At 38.4% G+C, this 22397-nt stretch overlaps 4 protein-coding genes and 1 pseudogene across 6 annotated transcripts; 3 read left to right on the top strand and 2 right to left on the bottom strand.

The window, feature by feature from the left end:
- Positions 1 to 823: 823 nt before the first annotated feature.
- On the top strand, positions 824 to 2508 carry LOC126802122 (uncharacterized). The gene is made up of 2 exons (XM_050529676.1): positions 824 to 1614; positions 1768 to 2508. The coding sequence occupies exons 1-2, from the start codon at positions 1294 to 1296 to the stop codon at positions 2281 to 2283; spliced, it is 837 nt and encodes a 278-aa protein (XP_050385633.1). The 5' UTR covers positions 824 to 1293; the 3' UTR covers positions 2284 to 2508.
- A 2299-nt stretch (positions 2509 to 4807) lies between these two features.
- On the top strand, positions 4808 to 5722 carry LOC126802127 (auxin-responsive protein SAUR32). The gene has a single exon (XM_050529682.1). It carries the CDS (start codon positions 5149 to 5151, stop codon positions 5512 to 5514), a length of 366 nt encoding a protein of 121 aa, XP_050385639.1. The 5' UTR covers positions 4808 to 5148; the 3' UTR covers positions 5515 to 5722.
- Positions 5723 to 6769: 1047 nt separating this feature from the next.
- LOC126802111 (CDPK-related kinase 4-like) lies at positions 6770 to 10566 on the bottom strand. Its single transcript, XM_050529662.1, has 11 exons — positions 9912 to 10566; positions 9633 to 9763; positions 9445 to 9486; positions 9235 to 9343; positions 9028 to 9106; positions 8412 to 8708; positions 8148 to 8257; positions 7833 to 7937; positions 7603 to 7665; positions 7232 to 7399; positions 6770 to 7150 (listed from the first exon to the last, which is right to left on the bottom strand). The coding sequence occupies exons 1-11, from the start codon at positions 10446 to 10448 to the stop codon at positions 7013 to 7015; spliced, it is 1779 nt and encodes a 592-aa protein (XP_050385619.1). The 5' UTR covers positions 10449 to 10566; the 3' UTR covers positions 6770 to 7012.
- Positions 10567 to 12600: 2034 nt separating this feature from the next.
- Positions 12601 to 14026, bottom strand: LOC126803867 (putative F-box/FBD/LRR-repeat protein At5g22670; annotated as a pseudogene).
- A 2378-nt stretch (positions 14027 to 16404) lies between these two features.
- On the top strand, positions 16405 to 21867 carry LOC126801826 (uncharacterized). Of its 3 annotated transcripts, none has more exons than XR_007672884.1 (16): positions 16405 to 16765; positions 17419 to 17469; positions 17552 to 17779; positions 17958 to 18056; positions 18141 to 18196; positions 18428 to 18539; positions 18784 to 18954; positions 19211 to 19468; positions 19571 to 19783; positions 19878 to 20081; positions 20158 to 20283; positions 20397 to 20702; positions 20807 to 20905; positions 20987 to 21435; positions 21532 to 21675; positions 21713 to 21863. XR_007672884.1 is itself a non-coding variant. In XM_050529290.1 (16 exons), coding segments are annotated over exons 1-16 (2460 nt in total). In that variant the 5' UTR covers positions 16405 to 16663; the 3' UTR covers positions 21666 to 21867. The 3 variants fall into 3 exon arrangements, 2 of the variants coding, with proteins under 2 accessions (XP_050385247.1, XP_050385245.1); XM_050529290.1 differs by having other exon boundaries at positions 20448 to 20702; positions 21532 to 21567; positions 21665 to 21867; XM_050529288.1 differs by having other exon boundaries at positions 21532 to 21567; positions 21665 to 21865.
- Positions 21868 to 22397: the final 530 nt, after the last annotated feature.

A 22397-nucleotide genomic window follows, 5' to 3' on the forward strand; every position in this document is an offset into this window, starting at 1 on the left:
CATATCCCATATTTGTATAGCTAATATGCCATATATACAAGGAAAACTAGTCAATTCTTGGACCCCCCCCCCCCCCCGCCTGCCCACATTGTCAGCTTGTAATCTCACAGTACATGTAATCTTACGTAAGTTTATTAACATATATAGATAGAAAGAAAGAACTTTATTGAATTCAGTTAATTGCATGATAAAATCAATATGCATATATGAAGCTTCCAAGTAGTGTAGGTTTTCTTAATATTGCATGGGGTTTGAAACAGAAGTTTAATGAAAAAAGCATATAAAAATCATAATTATTTTGTTATTAAGACTTTTTATGATATTATTACGTTCAATTAAAGATTTTAATAATCTTCCAAATCAAAACGACGATGTACCAATGTTTTTGTTACGTACATGTGTAAATCTCGACCCCTCTAGACTCAAATCCTGGTTCCGCTCGTGCCCCTAGCTAGTTGCTCCTTATTCAATATCTATACCAAGTTACCAACTCATATCCAAATTCAGTACTCCAGAGTCCAGATCATAGTGGCACATATATATATATATATATATATATATATATATATATATATATTGTTCACATAGAATAATTAAGGATTAGCTAGCGAGCATTACAAGGTGTGAAATTGAAATTAGATTGTCTTAATTAATCCATAATTTCTAATTTTTCTAACGTATAATCCCGAAATGAAAGGAGACGTCTCATTTGATCTCCTCCTCTCCTCTCCTCTCTCTCTCTCTCTCTCTCTCTCTCTCTCTCTCTCTCTCTCTCTCTCTCTCTCTCTCTCTCTCTAACACCCAAAATAATCAAAACCTCCATCTCTCTTTCTCTGTTGCCCTTTCCCACAGCCTGTCTCCCGCCGGCAGGCCGGAATAGGGGAGAGAGAGAGAGGAGTTGTAACGCATTATCTTATTCTCTCCCCCATCCCCGAAATTCCGACCTTGCAAACAAAAAAAACTGATGCAATATCACCCCAAACACTACACAAACCCTAACATCGATAGTCTGCTTGATTCTCCTCATCTTCCATGCATAATCTCCACCTCCTACCCCCGCTTTCACCTCCTCTGCAGCAACCAGTTCCTCCGCCGCTATTGCCGCCATTATTCTTCATCAAAATTGTCATCCTCATCGACCACATTGTCTTCGTAGACGTGGTCAAATAGTACTCATTGTCCCAGGCTGTGTATCGATATCGATAGCTACATCTGAATTTCTCACCATTTCTATCTATCGATATCGACATATACACCCATTCGAGTTTATATAAAACTCAAACTACTCGATCCATGGTAAAGTATCCATACCCTATTGACTCCGCCCTCGACCTTATCACCTTACTCTTCATTGTTACCCTCCTCCTCCTCTCCATTCTCTCTCTTGGATTCATCTTCCACCTCTGCTTCAAATCCCGGACCGCCCACCACCTCCAGCACTTCAACTCTCTCTGGACCGTCAGACTCCTCCTCGTCATATTCGTCATCTTCTGGTCCTTCAATGAGCTGCTCCGTCTCCCCTCCTTCCGCCGGACCTATCTCTACGGCCGCTATCCCTTCCTCTCAACCTTCTTCAAAGTCGAGGGGTTCGAAGAAGAAGACAAATTTTGCAAGGTACACGTGGTGGTCTCGCTAGGGTTCTTCCAGCCAGCTTTCTTGGGAACTTTGCTCTTCCTTGTTGATGTTTCGATCAAAAAGAAGACTCCAAATGTTTCGTGGGCGATCATTTTCGTTCTGTCAACATGTGTTCCATTGCTAATTGTGCAGATATTCTTCTTGTTCTCGCCAATAGACAAGATGTTTTTACCGTTGCCGGCGGTTTTCACCCGGAGCTCCATGGTAAAAGCAGTGGAGTCTGGTAAAATGGTGGCGTTTTGTGAGTACCCTTTGTTGAGCACCGTGATATTTGGTGTCTTTGCGGCTACATATTTCATGTGGTTCTTGTTCTCATTATGGAAGGTGCTGTCGTTGGTGATAAACAAGGGATTGAGGATGAGGATTTACGCGCTTGCGGTGACGGTATTGGTGCCATTGCCGGTGCAGGTTATTCTGCTAGGTTTGTCAGTCATGTGGAACCCGGACAAGCCCGCATTTGCGGCAATTTCATTCGTGGTGTTTTTGATCACCTTTGTTTCCTTCGCCGTGGGGCAGGGCATTTTGGTCCTTAAACCCATTGCCGACTCCCTGGCAGCCGGAGGTGAAAGTTGCCGTTGGAACCCACAGGTAGAGGTAGTGAAGGGGAGAAACAATGAAGGGAAAGATGAAAATGAAAGCGTCGTCTGATTCATTATAAAAATTTCGTCTGATTAATTAAGTGAAGTTCTCGAATTATCAACATGAATACTTCGATGTTGATCGTGTTCTAGTTAGAATCATGAGAGCCTTTCTGGTCACTCCTCGGCGGAAGATTTTATTTTCTTTCTATTTTTTGTTTGGTAGCAAGTATAGATTGGGAGAGACTAAAAGAAATAGAGGAAAATGTGAAGCATACTATTGATATGTTTGATATTTTCCTTTTGCTTCTAATCGGAATTGTTTCAATTACGTACTTGCTTGCACACACTTCCACCCTTAGATTAATTTACAGCTCTATCTTTTGCCTTTCCTTCCCTTCTCTACATTCTATATACACTAGTTAGATAGGAAAAACTTAAAACTTGCAATCCTCAAAATGTTCTTATGTTTCGTTTCAATCTTTTCTAGATCAATCACGTACGTATGCAGTTGTGTAATACATATGTGCAATACTCTAAACACAACAGGCTAGGAAACTTGTGCATGCTTGTTTACGGCGTTTGCTTCATGATACATTTCTCAACTTAATAATAATGCTTTTCTAATTCTCGTTTTTGAAAGTAAAACTTGTACGTCGTAGTTCAAAAGAAGTTGGGAGAAAGGAAAAGAAAGAAAGGAAACGAAAGCGAAAGAGCATCTTACTGAAATGTTCTTGACCGTTGGATGCCCTCTCTAGGTAGCCAGAATAACTTTTTAATTGCCTTTGAGTCTTTGACTTGAACAAATGTGGAACTACAGCTAAACCATTCCTATCTTGTGGGGCTAATTAGTACTAAGCAAAACACTAATGATTAAACTTAATATCTACATTGAAGGTCCAACATATATGGAGCACATTGATCTCTACGGATAAGCACAATAGAAAATTGCTCCCAATTACCTTTCTTTACTACAATTATGCATTCATATCTGGCACATAATCCGGTCCTAAATTTGAGCTAGGTCGGAACCCTATATAATATAGCTTGCTGGTCAAAACATGTTTTGTTAACCAAAATAACCCGTATATATTAAAATACTTAAGGATAGAATTAATAAAAGGGGCTAATATAGTAATTAAATATATTTATTTAAATTAAATTTTAAAAAAGGTGGTGGTTATCAAAAAAATTTGCCCTTCATGAAATACGTAGGTGGGTGTGCTGTGTTAGTATAATATAAAAAGTTTGTCTAATATAACTTTCAGAAAAAAATAATCATATATGACGTTGGGGTGATGGATGTCTACATGGATATTTGGACATGTTCATTCATTCATGAGTTCACGATAAATTTATAAGTAGGGGAGAGGTTTTACAGTCGCAGTCTTCTCCGGTAACCAATGGTCTAAATATTATTTTCGGCATCGTATCGGTTGAGAGGTAAAACGATATATCGGGGGATATATCAGTTTTATCGGATTTACTTATTTTCAATAAAATTTATAAAATTATACTTTAATATGTACCAAATAAACTAAAAAAACGGTACTAAGTAAACTAAAGAAAATAAATACTTGATTTAATGACAATTAAAGTACATGAACGACATCTAATAATAAAATTAGGTATTTAAGAATGATTATTTAGACTTGAAATTCATCATATATATTTAAAATTTATATAAATTAAAAATATATATGAAAAAATGAAAAAAATATAATTTTTTCAAAAAAAAAGAGGAAATAAATATTAAAAAATTAAACAAAAATTGAAAAAAATAATAAAAAATTAAAGTTTGACCAATATTTGACCGTTGACCATCATTTTTGCGTTGACCGCTAAATTTTGACCGATATGCTCTTATCGTATCGGATTCGAAATATCAGCGATATATCGGCCATATCGCCGATATTTCGAACAGAGCGGGTAACATATTGAGTATGAGTTCATAAGATTTGGAACACTATACACAAATTTACTTACTTTAGACGTTGATTGGAGTTAAATCATATCAAAATCTACTTTTGATCGCTAAAGACATAATTAAGAAGCGTGAACATAAAAAGAAATTAATGTAATGGTCTAACACTCATTCAAGATTTAATATAAAGTGAGGCACAATTTGAGGGTCGGATAAATCTAGTCATTCAAACGCCCAATGGTGTGCTCTAGTGGCCAATTAATTGTTCTTTAATCTTTGAGAGGTGACTTGCACATGACACCTCATTGTGGGTCACATTCTTGTCACCCAATATTTGCTGACGTTGCGAGGCGTGTGCCACTAGTTGCCACATGGCTGAGCTGCTCGCGATTTGAGTTTTCTCTTATAATTTCATTCTATTTGAATTCTTCTTGAAGAAAACGTATTATTGCTGATTAAAACTGGTATTTTTGTTAATGACCATTTAGTTAGCGTCCAAATAAATCAAAATCCAAATCATAAGCCAGAGATCATGGTAATGAGTAATTAATAATTAATTATCCAGCTGTATAAAAACAGAACCAATTGCGCGTAAACTCTCATCTCTTATCTAGAAGCCAATAGTTACCTTTTTGTATAAGGTAAGCAAACCCTAGAATCAACCTGCGTAGCTCACCAACTGTATAAATACCCTACGCCTCTGCTTCTCCAAAAACCTCGAATTCCATCTTTCTCTCTTCTTCTTTCGACATATATGTGGGTTGTTGGTGATAGTTTATCATGAGCAACATTCCCAAATCCCTCACCGACTCTGCTTTAACCATCTTCAAGCTCGCAATCTCTGCCTCCGATCCTTGGCCTTTTTCTGTGTTCTTATAACAGACCTCGACAACTTAGATTAGTTTAGTTTTAGGAGAAGCAAACCCGGCGAACTCAGACCGGTTCGACTTTTCTTTTCGTGTTTCAACCACGATTGTCAAGACGAGGGCGGTTTCATACTTTCTTGCCAAAATGGGGCTCATCGGCGGCGGCGGTGGTGACAAGATTCACCACCACCACCACAACCAGCTGAGTTTTCAGTTTCTGAAGAAGGAAGCGACGGACATCCCAAAAGGGTGTATGGCGGTGATGGTGGGCCAAGGCGAGGAGCAGCGAAGGTTTGTGATTCCGGTGGTTCACATCAACCACCCGCTCTTCATTCAGCTGCTCAATGAAGCCGAGAAGGAGTACGGTTTCGATCACGACGGTCCGATCACCATCCCCTGCCATGTGGAGGAGTTCCTCGCCGTTGAAGTGGTGATTGTTAAGGAGAAGTCGGCGATCAACGACGACCAGCACCACCACCATCATCACCATGTGTGGTGTTTTAAGGCTTAATATATATGTGTGATTTCATACATAGTTTGATCTGTTAATACTACGTCCTGCGGTTACTTTTTATATATATCTTCAGGACGATATTTCGTTTAGAAATTTGAGGATGATGACGAAAAATTATGATCATTGAAGTAGGGGTTTTTATTTTTGGTTTTATTGCTTGAAGATTTATTCATCAATAAAAGAAAGGTTCTTGATTTTGCTTTGCTTTTGATTTCATCATTGTTTCTTTTTCTTTCTAATATTCTTGATGTAAAAACCATAAAAGTATTAATAGCCATCAGCTGGCAGCTCCTTTTCTTAACAATGTGGAAATCTTGTAAGAGGGTCAAGGTTTTATGTGGTGCATATATGGCATCTTGGCTCTTAAGATAGGAATATATGATTGGTTTTGTATCTTGTTGAATTGGCTAATGCATATCGTAATGGTTATCCCGGAGTCTATCAAGAAATATTCTCGGCTTTTTCTAGCTTTCAAATTTAATGATCGATCGATAGAGTTTTGATAGATCAAGTTGTTCTGATTTGTTTAATTTTGATGGTGAAAGGTCTTGACAACCATATATGGTTATATTCGAGTTTATGAATGACCGTATCTTTTTAAATACGTAATCAAAATCAAAGTAATCAAGCTTAAATGGAATTCAATCAAAACTAGAATCAAGCCTATGAGCAAATCAATTAAAACTAAAATTAAGCTTAAGAGGAATTGAGGAAATTAACTAGGAAGAGTTGCGCGCGCGTACTAGTTAAAACAACATGTTAGAATGTATTTTGAGTATTGAGTTCAACTTGTTATTGTTTTGCTTTCGTATACCAACCAATACCATAGTTTCGGATGCTAATAGTAGTAGAGTGGTTTGTTTATTCTGGATTCTCAACTTTTGAAGAGGTAAAAAAGAATGAACGAGTCAATGGGGCATGGAACGTGCTCTTATTTCAAACAGGTTTGAATCATGAACTGGTTTACAGAGGTCGACTGAAACCGCAAGCAATTAGCATATTTGTATTGGCAAAGTCTTGGTAAGTAAGCTTTCATGAATATGAAAGTGGCTCGATCCAGCACCAATTGGTTATAGTTTATCATTTGGTTTTGGATACACAAAATCAGACGCCAATTCAAGTCAGCTCTCAACTCAAACACAACAAGAATGTAGCCATCTTAGAAGTACAACCTGTCTTCATCTCTGGTCACTGAAATCAAAGTCCGAGAGTTGACATTAAAATACGATTGTTCTAAATTCCACATGGTAAATGCAAAGGCTTTTCTTGATTTGTATTGCCTTGAAGGATCTCAACAGTCTAAACACTTGTACAAGTGTACAACAATATACACATTATCTTTTACAATTTTTTTACATACAATCACACATTAATGGAATAGACCCCTATTACTTCAATCTCAACTTCTAAAGACACACAGCTTTCACCTTATCGTCCAAAGGGATAAAGCTCTGAGAAAAAAGATATGTAAAAAATTATATATCCTCTGTTCTTTTCATCGGTGTCTAGTATTGGAAGTACGTATTGTTACACCATGCAAAAATTTGGTGTATCCAAGGAAGCTAAGTTTCCGGTCAGAGGTTCTGATCCAATCTTTCAGTAAAGAGTAAGATGTAGGGCCCAAATTCATTTCCTGCATAATGTTTAAACTTTTCCTTGAGTTTACATGTTTGAAACTGAATCAATGTAAGTTATGCAAAAGTGATGCACGTACCTGTGCCAACTCCTCAACAGAGATGACCCGGTTTCCTTCCCTTTCAAAATACTCAAAGGCTGTACTTGCAATCTTCTCCCACCCTTCAAGAGCTTCTAGGTGATATGTACTTATTGCAGCAACGCAGAACTCTTCAAAGTCCAATTTCTTGTGTGAGAGTGGCTCCATCTATGAGTTATGGCCAAGAAAATAAGAAATTATGATCATTATGCGGAAACCACAAACAGAAAATACAACGATTTCATAATGATGATTAAAGATCCACACTCAACTTCACATGTTATACAGATATGTTGCTATAGGAGCTGACGAAAGTGAGAAACATATATGGGATATGCGCATCAATGAAACCAAAGTGAAAGATCTCATACCATATTTATGATGTCATGAACCCTCGATTCCTTCATGGCATCAGTTGAATATTTCATGAGAGCCTGCATGTTAGTTCACCAGAATGTGGAAAGGTCATAAAGAGAACATGAACAATAAATAATCTTAAAGTGTCTACTGAAATATGTTAAATATATAGAGTAAATAATAAGAAAAGCTCAAATATAGACAAAAGAGGACCACAAAAGAGAATGTTATAATCATGACTAACCGTTCTGAAATTATCGAGGGACACATATCCGTGTTTGGGTTCCAAGAGTGTAAACTGAGCTCTCAGATAGTAAAGCTCATCTTCTGTTATAGCCTTGGAAAGAGCCTGGCACAGCAAGAAAGTGCTTAGAAAAAATACCGGCCTAAACAACAAACAAACACAGAGACACGGCTCATACATGCCTTGTATCATTAAAACATGTGCAACTTCTACAACTATGCAGGCTAAGCTCGTAATTGTAACCTCTTTTCTTTTCCCACCTTCCTGGGGAATTGGGAAACTGGGATAGCAAATCTTATTGTGAATACATGTTACCTTCATTGCTGCACGCCTGAAAGGGGTGGCACGAACATAGGACTTGACCAGCTTATAGATTACAAAATCTAAAGGCACAGCTCGTCTTTCATCCCTTAGCCATGGGTGAGCTGTGAAGACAACATATAGAGTCCAATAAATAGCTACACATCATGCAACTAGCAGGAGAAACTAGTGTGCCAAATCAATAAGGGACTAGGAAAAAAGACATCAATAAATTTTAAATTTACTAAAGATCGTATGGAACATTATAAATTGACATACTTAAAGCTTGAACAGCAGTCATTCTTTTTCTGTGATCCTTGTTCAGAAGCCTCTTGACAAAATCTTTGGCTTCGGGGGACACTGTGGGCCACGGTGCACCATCAAAGTTAGGATCAGCTCTTAGTACCGATCGGAAAATTCCTGATTCAGTTCGTGCCCAGAAAGGTCTACTTCCACATAGCAATATATATGTTATCACACCTATGCTCCACATATCTGCTTCAACACTATAGGATCTATGTAGCACTTCAGGTGCAACATAGTATGCACTGCCAACAATATCATTGAGCCGCTGATCTGCACAAGTGAAACTAATTGTTGTCTGAAAAGTGAAAACTAAGTAATATTCAGAGAAACAAAAATTGTGTAATTACTTTCTAAACAATATAGCCATAGTATTGCCAACATGCCATTAAAAAAACAAAGAAGGGGTGTTGTCAACAAACAGAACAATCGATGATGCAGAAGAGCTTCAGAGGAAAATAAAATGACAAAACACTACATAATTGTGGATAAAAGCAAGAAGCTAATACAAAATAAGTCCAAGGCATGAATCAAAGTTGTGAGACATTATATGTTGAAGCCAGAAAAAAAAAATAGTATGTGAGTGCATTACCGGGCCTAATAAAATCGGAGAGACCAAAATCAATAACCCTCATTGGAGCATCATCTTCTCTTGTGGCAAAAAGAAAATTCTGCCAAGCAGTCAAATGACAGGTAATTAATAAATTGTTTGGATGAGAATCGAAGATGAAAAGCAAAACGTGTATTCCATCCAAATGCAAGAAAGTAGTAGAAGTGCACACTCTGAATTAAGTTGTACCTCTGGCTTTAGATCACGATGCACAACACCTTGAAGATGACAATAGGCAACAACACTTAGAATTTGCACAATAATAACTTTAGCATCTTCTTCAGTGTATCTTCCACCCCTGCCACAATGAGTAATTGAGAATAAACCAACCTGAAATCATAAATCTGAAAGTGCCCAACTAGATGTTTCAATAATCAACTTATAAATATATTATTCTACCTGGACAAAATTTTATCCAGTAATTCTCCACCTTCACACAACCTGAAAGTGAGCATGAGCGAGATCCATATCAAATTTGAAAACAGGTTTATCTGCCAACAAATATGTTCATTCTTCTCCGTTTTAAGGACTAGGCTGACACTCACACAAACACACACACAAAAGACTAACAGAAAAAATATACGTACTCCATGACAATGTAGACATTATTGGCATCCTCAAATGCATCATAAAATTTGACCAGATTCTTATGTCCAGATAATGCTTTCAGTATCTTCACCTCTCTGCGGACATCTTCAATAGCTATCGCCGTTGTCATCTGAAACGAATCACTTATTCAGTAAACCAATACAATGCCACACATTAAAACGGTAATGCTTATATAGCTAATAACACATTTTCCCACTAGCATAAACCAATTTACTAAGCTCCGAAAACATCGTATATACTGCGAGTATAATCCAAACCTTAGCTTTGGAGATGATCTTGACAGCCACAGGCTGACCTTTAAGCTCTCCCTTCTTTCCTTTCGCCGAGCAAGTATGACCAAAATGCCCTCGCCCAACCTCCTTCCCCAGCTCAAATTTAGCCCCGAAGTTCTTCCCATACCCAAAGCTCTTATCCAGCCCTCTCTCTCCTCCCTCCTCCTCCTCCTCCTCCACCGCCTGATGATTCTCCTCCGGTATCGGCGGCTTCTTCGGCTCCATCCGCCGCCGTAACGCCGCCATGATCGGCTTCGCCGGGGACGGAGGTGGCAGAGGCCAACGGAACTTCCTCCCGGGAGTCCTGGCCGGCGACGGCGCGACTCCGGCCGGGAGCGGGCTCGGGAAGGGGCTGGCGGTGAATGAGTGGGAGGGAGTGTTCCTCGCATCGCCGGCGGCCGGGCTCGGCGCGTGTTTGGAGTGGTGGACGGCGGCGGTGGAGGTGGAGGGGTCGTGGTTGTTGTTGGAGTTGTTGTTGTTGGCCACCGCAACGGCGGAGCTTTTGCTGCAGCAATGCCCCATCGGAGTTGAAGGATTCGGATTTGGACGGCGGTCAAAGTCGGAGCATCGGACGGTGACGACTTAGGGAGGCGCGAAGAGGAGAGAGAGAGAGAGAGAGAGAGAGTGAGAAAATGGTGGAGAAGAGAGAGAACGTGTTAGAAATGTTTTGGTGCGTTTATTTAATTTTTGGGTTTGTAAAGTTATTTTTGAATAAATATTGGAGTTACTATTATACTGTACATGTAAATGTAATGTAATGCTTAATGTGGACAGCTAACCATGGGGGGTCGTTGGCTTTAATCGTTTTAGGCTCGAGTGTAGGTCTATAATATAAGGACTACATTTGATATTGGGATCACATTTAGGTGAGTTCCTACATTTTAGTGAATCGTTTGATGCGATTAAGAAAGTATAAGGAAGAGATTAATGAGTTACTTACGATTCTGAGTAGAGTTAATGATTCTTGTATATCGATTAAAACGGAATTTGATCAAAAATATTTTGATTAATGTGTTTTTTATTGTGTTACGGGATGATCTCAAATAAATAAATTTGTCGATCACTTTCTATTTGTTCACCTTGTGTTCACCCTTATAAACTCATGACATGTGTCCAACTGCTCAATTGTTATTTAACTTTTAGTTGAGAAAAAACACATGACATGAGTTTAATAAAATGGGCAAATAAAATGTGGTCGGTAAATTTACTTCTAATTCTCAATAAACAGTTACTATCAGATTGACATGCGATTACACAATGAAATAATAGTATATTGTAACATATCGTTATGTGCACCTAACAAGTGTATTGTTATCTCGATTAGTTGACTTGCCAGATTTTCATCTCTTGCGATATAAATAATTGAGTTGTGAATTTGAGAACATTCTTTTGGAGATGTGAAACCCATGTGTTAAATAACACTTTAAATAAAAATCACACTTGTGAACTATGATGAATCACTACGTAACACGACATAAGTCGTCTATGATCACATTTTGAGGGTTTGGATGTAAATGTACTAGCAATTTTTTTTTAGAGGATACTAGCTAGAAATAACATATATAAGAACAGATAATGAAGTTTCATCGTAAGACTTTACTCCATTTGAATCACTTATTCTTCACTCTTATGCATTTAAGAACAGATAGACCTTTTCCAACTACACGTTATTAAATGAAAGCTCATGCAATAGAATTCATAATAGTTAGATGTTGAAAACTTTGATTCTTTGTTTTACAAAACCACATGTGTACGTAACCATATTGGAAAATCAACTATTGTTTCTCCACACATTCTAATTTTATTATAGTTGACATGACATGCTTCAAATTTGAAATGATGATCATGTTCAAATATTATCAACCCACATTTTAGGAATATGGACTCTCAGAATACGTTTCACCATAAAAATAACTTTGCCAAATCCTTAAGCTATCCCGATATTTTCAGAATGATTATGTATCAACTTTCTTTTTTCCAAGTACACTTTCAAGATCATGGACAAAGAAACACTTGTGACATCATATTCAAGTCATGAACTTCTAAACATGTTACGTATATTAACAACCCGAATTAACCAATCAAGAAAATCAAACTCGATTTCGTTAATTAGTTTCTAAGGGTGAAAAGGAATACTGTGTCAGTATTAGGGCCGGGTGTACCAGACTTAATTAGAGTTTACCAGAATGTGGCTGCTAATTAAGAATTCAAACATGGGGATTAAGGAGAATTAATCAAAGTTGTCCCAATGTAAAACGCGTTTTTCATAGAATATTACCACAAACCATTTTGTATTCTGCAAACATATTCTGTTGTTGCAGCTTCGAGATCTTCATCACTTGGTTTCTAAAACCATCTCTTGAATACAACGCTGCTGATTTTGTTTCTAATTAAAAAATTAACAACTAATTAATTAAGTATTCTATGATTTCAATCACAAAACCCATCACTACAGGTAGCTCGTTCACTAAAGTCACATCCACAGGTCATTGTGAACCAAACTTGAGAGGTAGCAACCAATCAAATAGTAGGTGACCAAATCAAACTTTGCACAGTTTGAATTAGCAGCCCTTGAAATAGACACCAGGAAGTGTGTTATACTGGGGAAGTTATCAATAACAGGCCTTCATTAATCTCTTGAAGCACACCTTCAGTGATTGCATCTGCATAAATTTCAATTCACAAGTCTCTGCCCTCTGAAACACGAAAAATTTGTCAACTTATTAAAGAGATTACCATTCTTCAACAAGTACTTTGCGACTTCCATCTCAGCCTGGCGCCCCTTGAATCCATGAATGGAGATGGTCTTGAGATGTGACGACAAGCAAGCAGGCACGACATCTGGTGGATTCCATTGAAGCTCTGATTGTTTTTTGTCACCTTCAGTTTCATCTTCTAAGACAATGTCTTGTGGAGCAAATCTGCTATCAATTCCCAGTAAATGCAATCAAGAAGAACAAGCTTCAATCGGGTCAAATTGACAAAAGCAGGGAGGCAACGAGCCTTTGGTGACAGAAAGAACAGTATTGATCAAACAAAAAGCAGATTTGAGAACAAAAACAACTAAGAGTCTAAGACTAATCAAGTGAGAACAAAAACAAAAAACAGGTTAAGTAGGCAACTTACCTCCAAAACATGAGCTGAGAGAGACACACATTTAACCTCAGATATCTGAGCCAGAAGCCTGATTGTGAGATTGTGAATGAGCGGAATATGTCCAAGTTTAACTCCACATTCAGTAAACTCAGATATACTTACTTCAAACTGTTCCAGGTCTGGTAAAGTAATAGGGGCAAGGGATGGCTTTGCATTCATCAAATACAAAATTGGGAGAAGAGGCTTCTCAATATGAAGGTTTTCAAGCTTTGGGGCATCAATATACAAATTGAGCATTGCATGGAACATAGGAAAACCCTTACCCTCACCCTCACATCTTAGAATCAAGGTCTTTAGTTCAGGCGCATAGACCTTGACATGATGGCAAGAGTCAATTAAAGATCCAAGCACTCCATATACAGTCAACTCTTCAAGCACAGGGCAGGAACAGATAAGCTTGTTCAACTCGTTGTCTCCACGAGTAAGTTCAACGTGTAGAGACTTCAGACTTGGGAAACAACATCCTGATGTAGGAGGGTCAAAAGAAAGATAAGTATTAAGCTTGGACAAATTCAAAACCCTGATTGTTTTCCTCATCAGAAGGCTCCCAGGCATCTTAAATGGTTGAAGCCCATTAAAACCACAAACTTCTAGTTCAACAAGCTTACACCTCACAGCAGTGCAAATCCAATCATCAAGATAAGATGCAGTAGTTTGACCTATAATGTGATACAAATCCCCAGTACCAGAATAGAGAACTTGCAGATTTCTGATGATGAGTCGCAAAACAGAAGCACACGATTAACAAAACTCAGAAAGCGTTCAGGGTGGTCAATGAAATGTTCGTCGCTGAACTCAAGACTGCGAACAGAAGTCCACTTGTCCTTCCATCTTGTAGACAAAACGGTGGTTCTGACAGCATCTATTGTTGGAAGTGAGGAAAGTATGTGACAGACAAGTTCATCTGGTAGAGTGCTGATCCTATCTTCCCCTTCTTCAACCATTATTACTCGAGCCTTAGAATTAGAATCCACTTCTGAAATCAAAAGTCGAAATAACGACAGTAAATAAATAATCAAACAAACACCAATATAGAGGTTTACTGCAGCGAAAGAACTACATGTATGCAAGGAGAATCGAACGACAAGACATGTGAACAATGAATGAAACTCTATCAGTGAATTCATCCCAAGACAAGAAACATAGAAATGCTAATCCTTCATGCAGTATCTCATTCATTCTCAATTTCTGAATCATGTATGACGAGGCAGATTGAAGTTCTCTTACCAAAAACACAACTTGTTTACCTAACTCTATTCGACGAATACATCCCTCCCTCACTTCTACAGTTATACTAGTTCTTTGCAACTCTACAGTCTTATCAATCTCTACATAAACACATACCTACACTGCACAACTTACTTTCATAAGCAACAACACAGTTTGTCATTAAATTTTGTTTCAGGGTTTATGTTTCATCCAAGTTTAACCAACCAGCAAAGTAGTGATGTCATGTACATCAAAAGTTTCAACATTTCAAATCCAAACATCCAGAAGGCCAAAAGTGACTCAAACTCAAATAGCCAACCAAACAAGTTAATTTCTCAGAAGAATGTTACTGGGTTCAGATGAAGATCTGCTTCGCTAGCGGAAATTGCTGAATTCATAAAACATCGATGCTATAATTTCGCACAAATCTCATGAATCTTCACTAGTGTTAATAAACTCACCGGAAGTAGCCGTGATGGGCTTAGATGTTGTAGTCAGAACTGGGCCATTGCTACTTGGTGTTCGGCTTAGATTAAGAAGACGACGACTACACGAAGAAGAAGAAGAAGGAGAGACAAGACTTGGTGCATACACTCGTCTATAAAAAGTCACACGACTTATAATTTATAAATATAATAACAAACAGAACAGAGAGTAGAGTTTAGAGTATCCCAACTGCTCTGTCGGCCGTCATCCATGGAAGTGCTCGGAGATGACGAGCTAGGCCAAATCCTGAGGCGGGTGAGGGACCCCAAAGATCGGAAATTGTTCTCTCACGTCTGCAAGGATTGATGCATTTATCGGTCACAAATGCTTGCGGTCGCTTAATCTAATTGGTTGTTTGTCTGATGATTTTAGTGGATCTACCTTGGAGCGCCTAGCGCTTGGATGCCCTTCATTGGAGTCTATTGCTGTGCAAGGAAGTTGGAGGGAGAAGCTGCTGCAGGAAATGCAAGTGAGTACTGTGATCAGGTTACTGCAGTTCGTTGACTATTGAAGATCTTATGAACAACTGGTGAAGTTAGATCCATCTGTGGAGTTCACAAAGAACTAGAGATGATGTACTGCTATTGAACAATGTAGTTTGTTTTCTTTAGTCTGAGAACAATGTAGTTTGTTGGGTTTGCTGGAAACTGGTTGAGGCTTCAGGCCTTCAGTGCTCTAGCTCTACTATGGAATTCGTCAGGAATGCTACATTGTAAAACAAGTGTAATAGACTAATAGTAGAAGATTTGGAATGGTTAATCAATCACATTGATGGTTGTGTTGCTCATATTGCAATATATCGGTCACTTAGGGCCAATGCTGACAATGTTGTTTACTTGTATTACTGTGGATTTGTGAGTTGAGGATCTTCGACTAACAATTTTGGGTATGCATTATATTAGCGAAAATTCTAACTTAGGGCCAATGCTGACAATGTTGTTTACTTGTATTTATTGTGGATTTGTGAGTTGAGGAACTTCGACTAACAATTTTGGGTATGCATTATATTAGCAAAAATTCTATCACACGCCATGCAGCAATATTTTCCTCTACAAACTAACCCCACACCCAAAAGTGCATGTTATGACACCCCTCTATCACTTCACACAATTGTGTATGTCATACATTGTTGCACATTAGATAATGAACTCTACTGTAATATAGATTGTATAATTCTTTAGAGATCATACTTCATCTAGCTACTTTTGGCCAATGGAGTAGAGATTACACAGTCCAACAAGTTGCGTTAAACAAGTATTGAGACTTTGACGATATCACAAATGTAACGTTATATATTAATAAAAGTTGTTTAAATAGGTTCATCGATGATTACGACGCTGGTATGTTGTTTTTAAGAGGGTTGATTTAAAATGGAACCGTCCGTGACGGATTTTATGAAAACGTTAGATGCTCTTTGATGTTTGAATTCTTAATGTAACTCTTTAATGTTTGAATTTTTAGTGTAACGTAACTGAGTTATGTTTTATTACTTAAAAAAAATAAATGAAAAGGAAATAAGAAATACTGTTCATATTACACGCGCCACCGGGAGCCGTGAAAATCAATGATGCTGGGAAATTGCCCTATAAATGGCGGGAGCATCGCTTTCTTGTAAACTCTCTCTCTCTCTCTCTCTCGTCAGCTATTCGTTAATTACAATTCAACCCCTCCAAAACCCCTGAATCCGAAAACTCACCACCCAAATCGTCTCCGATTCCCTCAACCCCTCATCTCCGTTCACCTCTCCGGCTTCACTCGCCTCTTTAATTCCTGAAATTCCTGAGGGCCTTGTATCCGCGTCGTCTTTGTCCGAGCTCAAACGAAACCTAGGGTTTCCGGAAGCAAAACTGTCCAGTGAGAGCTAGTTGGGAGGTTTGGACTGTTTGATGGAGGCTGCGGCCGCCGCGCGCGGTGGTTCGATGCCGGCGATGACGCAAGCAGCTCAGTCGCGCAAGCAGTGGCGCGCCGTGTCGGAGCATCGCGATGAGGTAGTTGGAATTTCTTAGTTGAATATGGCATTGGATTTTATTTGGGATTGAGCAATGTGAATTGAGCTGAAGCGAATTGAAATTGGTTTGAATTGGGTTGGGCTTCAGTTGGATTGGAGATTAGGGTTTATCTGTTATGTGTTTTTTTTTTTTGGTGAGATTTTGTATTGCAATTGAGAATGTGAGGAAGTATAGGTGAGAAAATCACACCATTATTTTTAAAGCTCTAGTTTTTAACTATTATTTACTGTCATTGTAATTAGATTTAACTAAATGAAATTTGAAAATGCAGGTCTTTTTAGAACTGGGTTTGATTAGGTTTTAGGGTTTATTTGTTTTGTGTTGTAATTGAGATTGCGTGAACTATTGGTGTGCAAATCACATTGTGATCAGTGGGTAATGTGTTTGGTACATTCACATAATCCAACTGTTTAACATGTTTGGTCAATTTTTGAACGAGAGATTATGGTGATCTATAAAGTTGATACAGATGCACCTTGTAGCTTCTTGGGCTCCGTTGAGTTGAGTTTTAGTTAAGAATGTAGAAATTTGTATGTAACATTGGGTTAGGTGCCAGTTTGGGATCTTTCTGTGTGATTCTGGTTGTGCATTTGTAGTTATTGTTCTTGAACCGAGAATATTTTCATACGCAGGATCTGGAACGATCAAAGTTAGGCCACTCTCATGAGAGAACAATATATGAGGTATGGATTTTGGTGTTAGTAGTAAAAGTTTCCAAAGATTCAATGAAGCGGAAATAATTTGTTGTTTTTCGTGGTGGAGCAGGGAAGAGAGCCAGTTGATGTAGATTTTTGTTCGATCTCCATTGATGGAACTTTGGACCATGACCTCTTGCAGCAGCGGCTTCATGATATTGCCAGACAAAGAGAGGAACTTCAGCATATGGAGACTGAGCTTAGAGCTCAAATGATTGCAAGGTCTGAGATAATGGAGATACAAAATAACTTCGATGTTCAACTAAAGGAGCATGCTAATGCTGCTTCCAAGCTTCAGGTTCGCTTGATAATAGATCATCTTGTTCTTAGATTGTATTGATATTTTGGTAGAGCTGTTGTAGCATCTCATAACGTGTAGCTGTACATAAGCTCTGTTAGCTTGCTTGATTTGATTTTTTCGTGTACTATTTCCCACCTTCCATGAGCAACTAACAGCAGTTCTCAAATCTTTGAAGGAGCAATTCCATGAAAAGGAGCAGGCCATACTTGATTTGGAGAGAAAATTAGAAGAAAAAGATAGAGAACTACATGCTACCAAGTTAGATAATGAAGCGGTAAAGTCAAATGCTTATGAAATATCTCTTGGTTGGTTTGGCTGAGTAATCTGTAGTTTTTAGCCACTTTCATCTTTGTTTCAGGCCTGGGCTAAAGAGGGTCTTCTTAGAGAACAGAATAAAGAGTTAGCAAATTTCAGGTAATGGTCCATGTGTTTAAGGCCTATCTTCTGCAATTTTAAGGTCTTATTGAAGAGCATATGTACATTTGTTGTTCAAGCTTATATGTGTGCAGCTATGCTACTTACAATGAGTGTGGAGACTTACTTATATGTTTTTTATTGCACAATATAAGACCTTTGTAGTTCATTTGTATGAATAAATGCTGATCGATTATAAGAACAAGTATAAAAGTTTGGTGTTTATTGCAGAAGAGAGCGTGACCATACTGAAGCTGAAAGGGCCCAGCATATACAGCAGTTACATGATCTTCAAGATCATATTCAGGAAAAAGAGAGGCAACTTATTGAGTTGCAGGAACAGGTTTGTTCATTTGCATCTGTATCATATTTCTTTATGGTCTTACTGATGTAGGAATTCACAAAAGCTTCTGATTGATGATATCTACTTGGGTAATAATTGAATCTATCTTCTAAAGATATTGTCAACAAAAAGCCAGACTAAATAATAAGTGACAGAGATGGAACAAATAAGATGTTTTTTACTTGGAGTTGCATGCGTCATTTAGTTATAGCGAAGCAATGCCTGATAGCCATCATAAATTCAGCATAGGCTTGCTGAAGAAGCCATTCTATATAAGGATGAACAACTGAACGAAGCCCAAGCTTGGATCGCTCGTGTTCAAGAAATGGATGGTTTGCAGTCATCTACACTCCAAAATCAGTTGCGGGAACATACAGAACACTATAACCAGTTCTGGCTTGGTTGTCAAAGACAGGTTGGTTACTTTTATTTTCTTTATTGTATTTTAAATTTTCTTTCACTACAACTTTGCAAATGTCTTTAGTGCTCACAAAAAAATCATAAGTTATTCTCTTCATGCCGAAGTGCTGATCCTTTTGCATATGTGAATATAATTGTATTACTTTTTTCAAGCACCAATACTCAAGTGTGGGTGTGCTATACCTAAATAGAATGTGGTATTGCTTTTTGATAAGTTACAAATCTAATATCTCTTTTCGGAAAATTTGTAGTTCGCAGAAATGGAGAGACATCATATGCATACCGTCCAACAGCTTCAACTTGAATTAGCTGATGCCAGACAAAGAAGTGGAACTTACACTGATGAATCACGTGTGGCAAATTCAACATCAAAGGAGGCATCTCAGTTTGGTCGCAACAATGGAAACCAGATTGGTATGAATACATCGAATGGAAATACAGGGGCACTCCCAAATGGAAATCCAGAAGACGTTTCATCATTTTCTTCAACTGTCAATGCATCAAGTCAGGTATTTTAACCACATCAAACTTGATTTTGACCTGGTCCTATTGATTCATTTAAATTAGTTTTTCTTTATTCGTCCATAACATTGAATGTTATGGTTTATCAGGTTGACCATGCTTCTAGTGTTCCAATTGGTCCTTCATCACTACTTGGGATGCCTCCCTTTCTTTCACCTGGACAGGTGACTGGTATGCATCCATTTGTTCTGCATCAACCTGGGGTTCCCCATTCCATGCCACCACAGGTACCTCAATCACATGTGGGGAATTTTCAATCAATACCTGCAATGTCATCTCTCCAACAGTGGCAGAACCAACAGGTGCTGACAATCAAATATCTCTTTTCTAATATCATTATAATCATTATCTGTTAGCCTTAATGAACTACTCACATTATTTATTCTCTCTATTTAGGCTCCGCCTGAGAGTTTGCAGATAGCTACACAAACTGAACCTCCATCTTCCCATAATGAACAAAACCTGATGAGATCAGATGCAAAGTATAACTATGAAACTTCTGTTAATGGGCAACCATTTCATCAAGACTATCTGGATGTTCAAATTCGCCAAGGGGCAGAGCCTGAACCTGTAATATCATCTTCTCCCGTGGAAGTACAGGTACTGCTCTGTCAATGATTATGTGCCTTAAAAGTAATTTAAAAGGGCAGGATTTACAGTATGTATTTTGTTTCAGGTTCTTGAGTCAATTAACAGCAGTTACTTGATCTCACCCGAAACTGATCAGAGCCTGCCACAAATTTCTTCCCAATTTACTGATTCTTTAACATTGGATTCTCTTGAGAAGACCAGTGAAACCGATGTAAGAAAATATTTTCTTTTGCTTCTTTTTTCTTTCACCTGGCTGGAGCTGGTCAGAGTATCAGCTTTTCAGCTGTAAGTATTAAATACTCAGCTTCATATACATGTGAACAGGCACATGAGCAGAATGTTCAGACCTTGACTGATCATGGCTTGGACGAACAGGTTTTAACGGCAGAGAAACCAAATTCCCCTATCAATTCTTCAAGGCCTGACACTGCGGTCCATGTCAGTCTCAATGAAAATGCAAGGAATAATACTCCTAATACAGGTTTGCCCGAATCCTTTGCCTCAACGGGGCACATTAGTGCACCATCAGTGGGAAGGACTTCAGAGGCTGCTCTCCTAGATGAAAGGTCATTGTTGGCTTGCATGGTTCGGACAATACCAGCTGGTGGTAGAATTCGAATCAGTTCAACGGTGAGCTTACCTATTACCTACCAGAATATCTGTAGCGAGTGTACCGTTTTATGTTTCTAGTACCAACTGTTTAGTTAATAATTGTTACTTCTCTCTAAATCCAGCTGCCAAATAGGCTTGGAAGGATGCTTGCACCTTTACACTGGCATGATTACAAGAAAAAGTATGGAAAGCTAAATGACTTCGTTGCTGCTCATACTGAAGTGAGTTCTGTAGATAATTCCAAAATGTATACATGTTTTTGGTTGTTTATCATCTCATGAGAACCCTAATGCCTTTTTCAGCTATTTGTGATTGAGGGGGACTATATTCAGCTGCGTGAAGGAGCTCAAGAGATGATAGCAGCTACAGCTGCTGCTGCCAGAGTTGCTGCTGCTAGAGCAGCATCATCCCCCTTCATTTTGCCTTCTGTGGCTGTCACTCCAGTGGCACAGACGTACTTCTTAAAGAAGATGTTGTCTATCGATTCCAAAAATGAGGTTGCTGCTACTCCAAATGCAAGTAATACTCACTTGCAGTCTGTGAAGCAGAATCAGCAATTAAATGGTGTATCTTTTGGGGTTTCGGGAGGTCTCTCGAACGTAAAGATTTTGAGCAAATTTAAGGAATTGAACGGTTCTGAATCTACTCCCGGCCAGTCATCTGTACCTCTGAATGGTGGAAATGGAGCTCTGGATAGATCGATGGCCAATGGTCGGCTTAGCTCAAGTTTTGTTGGGAAACAGCATGGCAGGTGTGCTTCTCAACCTTCAAACATACTGTAGTTTAGATTGTGGTGGAGATATATCCTGTATTGCTTACTGAGTATATTGTGTTGTTACTTTGACAGGATGACCAATTCTGCATTTACCTCCAACAGAAGATAGTAAGTAAAGGCACTTAAAGTTGTACTCTGAGATGTAATCCTTTATTCCATTGATTGCTACTTCGATTTCATCTCACGAGTATTTTGGTGTTGGCAGGACTTCAGGAGCAGCCACACCATCATTTTCCCCAAATGTGTCCCAGCTTGCGAATTAGTCGCTCATTTTTGAAAAACTATACTGGGTGTGGGGACATTATGTTGTCGACACTTTTGAATCTGTGTTATCAATATTTGCATTGCATTGAGTTCTCAGATTGTGGATTTATTTGCTTCTCATATTCTTTTGGTGAAAAAGCTTTAGTTTTTGCTGTGTCTGATTATAATCATTATATAGTCAGGACTCCACAGCCAACTGTCTGAAGTGATATTCATGCACATAATCGTTTTCCGAAACCATATCCACATACCTTTCCTCTACGCCAACTTTAACACCATCGAGAACATTGAAATCAGACCTTAAACTCTAGAAACATTAAAGCTGCTATGAACTCTAAAGCACCCTACAAGAAATTGGTAAAATTCTGCTCATAGCATTGCAATGCCTTTTTCTAGTTTTCTATCATCATATGGTACCAGCCAAATCCGGTTTACTGACTCTTGTATCTATATCCTAGAATTCTCAGTATTCATGAGTTGGGTTGGTGACTTGGTGTGTATATATGGTGTATATCTACACAAGATTCATTTTGTAGTCGCATCTTTCTTTGCTTGGCGCCAAAAGGCATGAGTCCAGGAACTAATAAGTCAGTATGGGTAGTGAGGGATTGAACTGTATATTAGGAGACTCCTTAGTGAAGAAAATAATGGATTTTCCCTCCTTTTTCTTTTCC

This window comes from Argentina anserina, chromosome 7 (genome assembly GCF_933775445.1).
Source record: "Argentina anserina chromosome 7, drPotAnse1.1, whole genome shotgun sequence".
Taxonomy (NCBI): Eukaryota; Viridiplantae; Streptophyta; class Magnoliopsida; order Rosales; family Rosaceae; genus Argentina; species Argentina anserina.

What these genes read in the sequence shown, in the direction of transcription:
- LOC126802122 (XM_050529676.1), top strand. Translation starts at nt 1,294, where the DNA reads ATGGTAAAGTATCCATACCCTATTGACTCCGCCCTCGACCTTATCACC. An exon ending in AAGAAGACAAATTTTGCAAG is followed by an intron (nt 1,615 to 1,767) that starts GTACACGTGGTG and finishes CTAATTGTGCAG; the next exon opens with ATATTCTTCTTGTTCTCGCC.
- LOC126802127 (XM_050529682.1), top strand. Translation starts at nt 5,149, where the DNA reads ATGGGGCTCATCGGCGGCGGCGGTGGTGACAAGATTCACCACCACCAC.
- LOC126802111 (XM_050529662.1), bottom strand. Translation starts at nt 10,448, where the DNA reads ATGGGGCATTGCTGCAGCAAAAGCTCCGCCGTTGCGGTGGCCAACAAC. An exon ending in CTCCGATTTTATTAGGCCCG is followed by an intron (nt 8,709 to 9,027) that starts GTAATGCACTCA and finishes TCACTTGTGCAG; the next exon opens with ATCAGCGGCTCAATGATATT. An exon ending in TCAGGCGTGCAGCAATGAAG is followed by an intron (nt 7,938 to 8,147) that starts GTAACATGTATT and finishes TTGCTGTGCCAG; the next exon opens with GCTCTTTCCAAGGCTATAAC.
- LOC126801826 (XM_050529288.1), top strand. Translation starts at nt 16,664, where the DNA reads ATGGAGGCTGCGGCCGCCGCGCGCGGTGGTTCGATGCCGGCGATGACG. An exon ending in CTTCTCCCGTGGAAGTACAG is followed by an intron (nt 20,082 to 20,157) that starts GTACTGCTCTGT and finishes ATTTTGTTTCAG; the next exon opens with GTTCTTGAGTCAATTAACAG. An exon ending in AGAAGACCAGTGAAACCGAT is followed by an intron (nt 20,284 to 20,396) that starts GTAAGAAAATAT and finishes ACATGTGAACAG; the next exon opens with GCACATGAGCAGAATGTTCA.